Source organism: Helianthus annuus, chromosome 14 (assembly GCF_002127325.2).
Source record: "Helianthus annuus cultivar XRQ/B chromosome 14, HanXRQr2.0-SUNRISE, whole genome shotgun sequence".
NCBI lineage: Eukaryota > Viridiplantae > Streptophyta > Magnoliopsida > Asterales > Asteraceae > Helianthus > Helianthus annuus.
The window spans coordinates 40,644,837-40,647,638 of record NC_035446.2 but is presented as its reverse complement, the minus strand read 5'-3'; the positions used below and the strand labels follow the sequence as shown (position 1 = coordinate 40,647,638).

General features: G+C 36.1%; 1 protein-coding gene across 2 annotated transcripts; it reads left to right on the top strand.

The window, feature by feature from the left end:
- LOC110905409 (homeobox-leucine zipper protein ATHB-15-like) lies at nt 1-1,268 on the top strand. 2 transcript variants are annotated; one of them, XR_004879264.1, is made up of 4 exons: nt 7-255; nt 337-597; nt 962-1,003; nt 1,218-1,268. XR_004879264.1 is itself a non-coding variant. In XM_035983220.1 (3 exons), exons 1-3 carry the CDS (start codon nt 49-51, stop codon nt 439-441), a joined length of 237 nt encoding a protein of 78 aa, XP_035839113.1. In that variant the 5' UTR covers nt 1-48; the 3' UTR covers nt 442-791. The 2 variants fall into 2 exon arrangements, 1 of the variants encoding a protein (XP_035839113.1); XM_035983220.1 differs by lacking the exons at nt 962-1,003; nt 1,218-1,268 and having other exon boundaries at nt 1-89; nt 165-255; nt 337-791.
- The last annotated feature ends 1,534 nt before the right edge of the window (nt 1,269-2,802 follow it).

The window sequence follows — 2,802 nt, the reverse complement described above, 5'->3', positions numbered from 1 at the left end:
TTTTTTTTCTATGTACACACCAAATATAACCAACATGTTTTGAGCGTAATGGCTGTGGATGAGAGAACACGGGATGCTAGTCCTGCTGGGTCAGTTGGTTTTTTGATTCTTATGATTTAAAAAAAAAAAAAAATTGTTCAATTGTTTTGCTGTTTTTTCTTCAGACTTTTGTCCATTGCAGAGGAAACTTTAACAGAGTTTCTTTCGAAGGCTACTGGAATCGCTGTAGAGTGGGTCCAGATGCCTGCAATGAAGGTACACTAGTCGTGTTAAATGTTGTTGTATTCTTTTAGGGACTTGGTTAATCTGCAACTGTATCTTTGACTTTTATTGTAGCCTGGTTCGGATTCCATTGGAATCGTTGCTATTTCTCACGGTTGCACTGGCGTGGCGTCGCGTCGCGAGCGTGTGGCTTGGTCAGTCTTGAGCTTACTAGGGTAAGTAAGATATAATACACATGCACACATCCATTTAGATGCTGGTTCCCATATGAAACTGATTTTTCGTGCCAACTGTGACATGTGTATGCGTTGTATAATAACGAACCATAATAACACAACTTTGAGCTAGCTGTAAGTGGAACTTTGTGAGTTGCAGGTTTTTATTTTCTCATTCCATTTCTGTTTCGATTACTTGATTACTTGTTGATGACTCTTGACCATATCATTGGCTAGGACGACCCTTATTCCAGGTGACTCTTGTTAAGATAACTCTTGGTATGCATGTCAAAAGTCAACCAAAGTGTATGTGTATTCTTATGTCATATATTCTTTGTTCTAAAAAAATAAAATAAAATAGACTGTAATAATATAGTTTGTTAAAAATTCTAGTGAATTAGTTTATTTTGAAAACTAGTAAAAAATTCTACCAAAAAAAGTTGGATCAACCCAACCCAAATCGACCTGTATTAATAAACCACCCATTTTCGTTTTGATGATTAACCGTTACCCTCATCTTACAGCATGCCAAAGGATGAGGCTCAGTTGTTTGCCGCTAATGAACTGTATGTATCCCTCTCACAATTATCATTATTTTAAAATTCATATACTACTCTGTTTTCATTTTATTTTCGATACCTGAGGAGTTTATGTAATATTTCAAACCTTTTTAGTGTTTCTAGAACTAGAAGTATTATATATTTTCTTTCAAAATTCCAGAAAAAATGGACATTTTTTTCTTTTGTTTTTTATTAATGTCATTTTGATATTGGGTGGCAGGCACAATAGAGGATGGTTTTGCCATAGAGAGCTGCGTCTATAGTTCTCAAGCGCTTAAAACATGGAACTACTAGTCAAAACAAGCTCACTTTTATGGAAAATTGACCCCAACACCTGGGAAACTATACCAAAGGTACACCTATATTTCTGGGAAACAAGCTCATTACTTTAACATCATAATGACCAATTTTTTTTACAACAATACAGTTCTGAAACGCATGAAATGATCCAATAGAGATTGGGTCTTCAAAGTAAATTTGTTGGGGCGGAAGTTGACCAAGAGATATAGAAAGAACATCGACGCCATCGTGATTAGCGTCGCTAAATGCCGTTAGAAGGTCGGCATCTTCACAACCTCCAAACCAGCACACTTTGTATATTGCGATCATAATGGATTGATGCATATTTTGGTGGTAAATGAGAGTTATCTTGCAAGCTCAGGTTTAAAGAACAATTTATTCTTGAAAGAAATCCCACCCTTATACCAACACACTTTTAGTTTGGATGTTTGGATTTGGATAATTTAATTTGAGTTATATGATGTTTTGATTTGGATGTTCATATGAGGACCATCAGATGTATAAATTTTTACATTTTAATGGAATGGCAACAAGTTATAAATTGTTATGTTTTTATGAAATGGAATAGCCGAATGCAACTGGAATACCATAAGTGGTAGCAAAACGGTGGTAAAATGTGATAAAGCGGAAGCAAAAAGGTGGCAAAATAGCGGTAACAAAACGGTGACAAAAAGCGGTAGCAAAAAGGTGGTAAAATAGCGGTAGCAAAACCGTGACAAATAAAATGCGGTAGCAAAACGGTGACAAAAAGCGGTAGCAAAACGGTGACAAATCAACGGTAGCAAAATCGGTAGCAAAAAATAAAACGGTAGCAAATTGGTGGCAATAGGGCATTTGCTACGTGTGCTTTTGCCATGGAGTTTTTGGTGGCAAAACGGTAGCAAAAGAGCAATTGCTACCGTTTTGCGACCGAAAATGTGGTAGCAAATACCTTATTTTCTAGTAGTGAGTAGCGTCTTAGGTATATTTAGGGACGTAGATTTTTCTTATCCTTTTAGTGACTGTGCAGGTAATTGCCTTCTTTTGTTTATACGCATATTTTACATTATACTGTGTCACTCTCTGATCCCTTTCTTGGTATTGGTGACTTTTATTTTTAAATTATCTAGTTGGTGTGTTGGTATGTTGTTTGTTTTGGAGTCGGGGGTCGCTCTAGAAGCAGCCTCTCTATCCATAGGGATAGAGGCAAGGACTGTCTACATCCCACTCTCCCCAGACACTATAAGTAGCTTTGCTACTTGTGTGATTTACCGGGTATGGTTGTTGTTGTTGTCGTTGTCTTCGAATGGGTGTTTTCATTAACAAATGGGAGGGCTATATATAGCCATACACATCAGAAGAAAAAAAATAAAAATACTAATATTCTATGGTAAAAACTAGTGATGTGCTTAAAATACAACATATGAATTATATCAAATACGGCGTAAAACCAACCCGTTTTCAGTACTAATAATGGAAAAAAAAAACTGGTTTCTTTGTTCCTTTTTAATTAACATGGTCAAAAG

Coding starts and splice junctions, on each gene's coding strand:
- LOC110905409 (XM_035983220.1), top strand. CDS start 49: ATGGCTGTGGATGAGAGAACACGGGATGCTAGTCCTGCTGG. Junction 90..164: donor CGGGATGCTAGTCCTGCTGG/GTCAGTTGGTTT, acceptor TTTTTTCTTCAG/ACTTTTGTCCATTGCAGAGG. Junction 256..336: donor TCCAGATGCCTGCAATGAAG/GTACACTAGTCG, acceptor CTTTTATTGTAG/CCTGGTTCGGATTCCATTGG.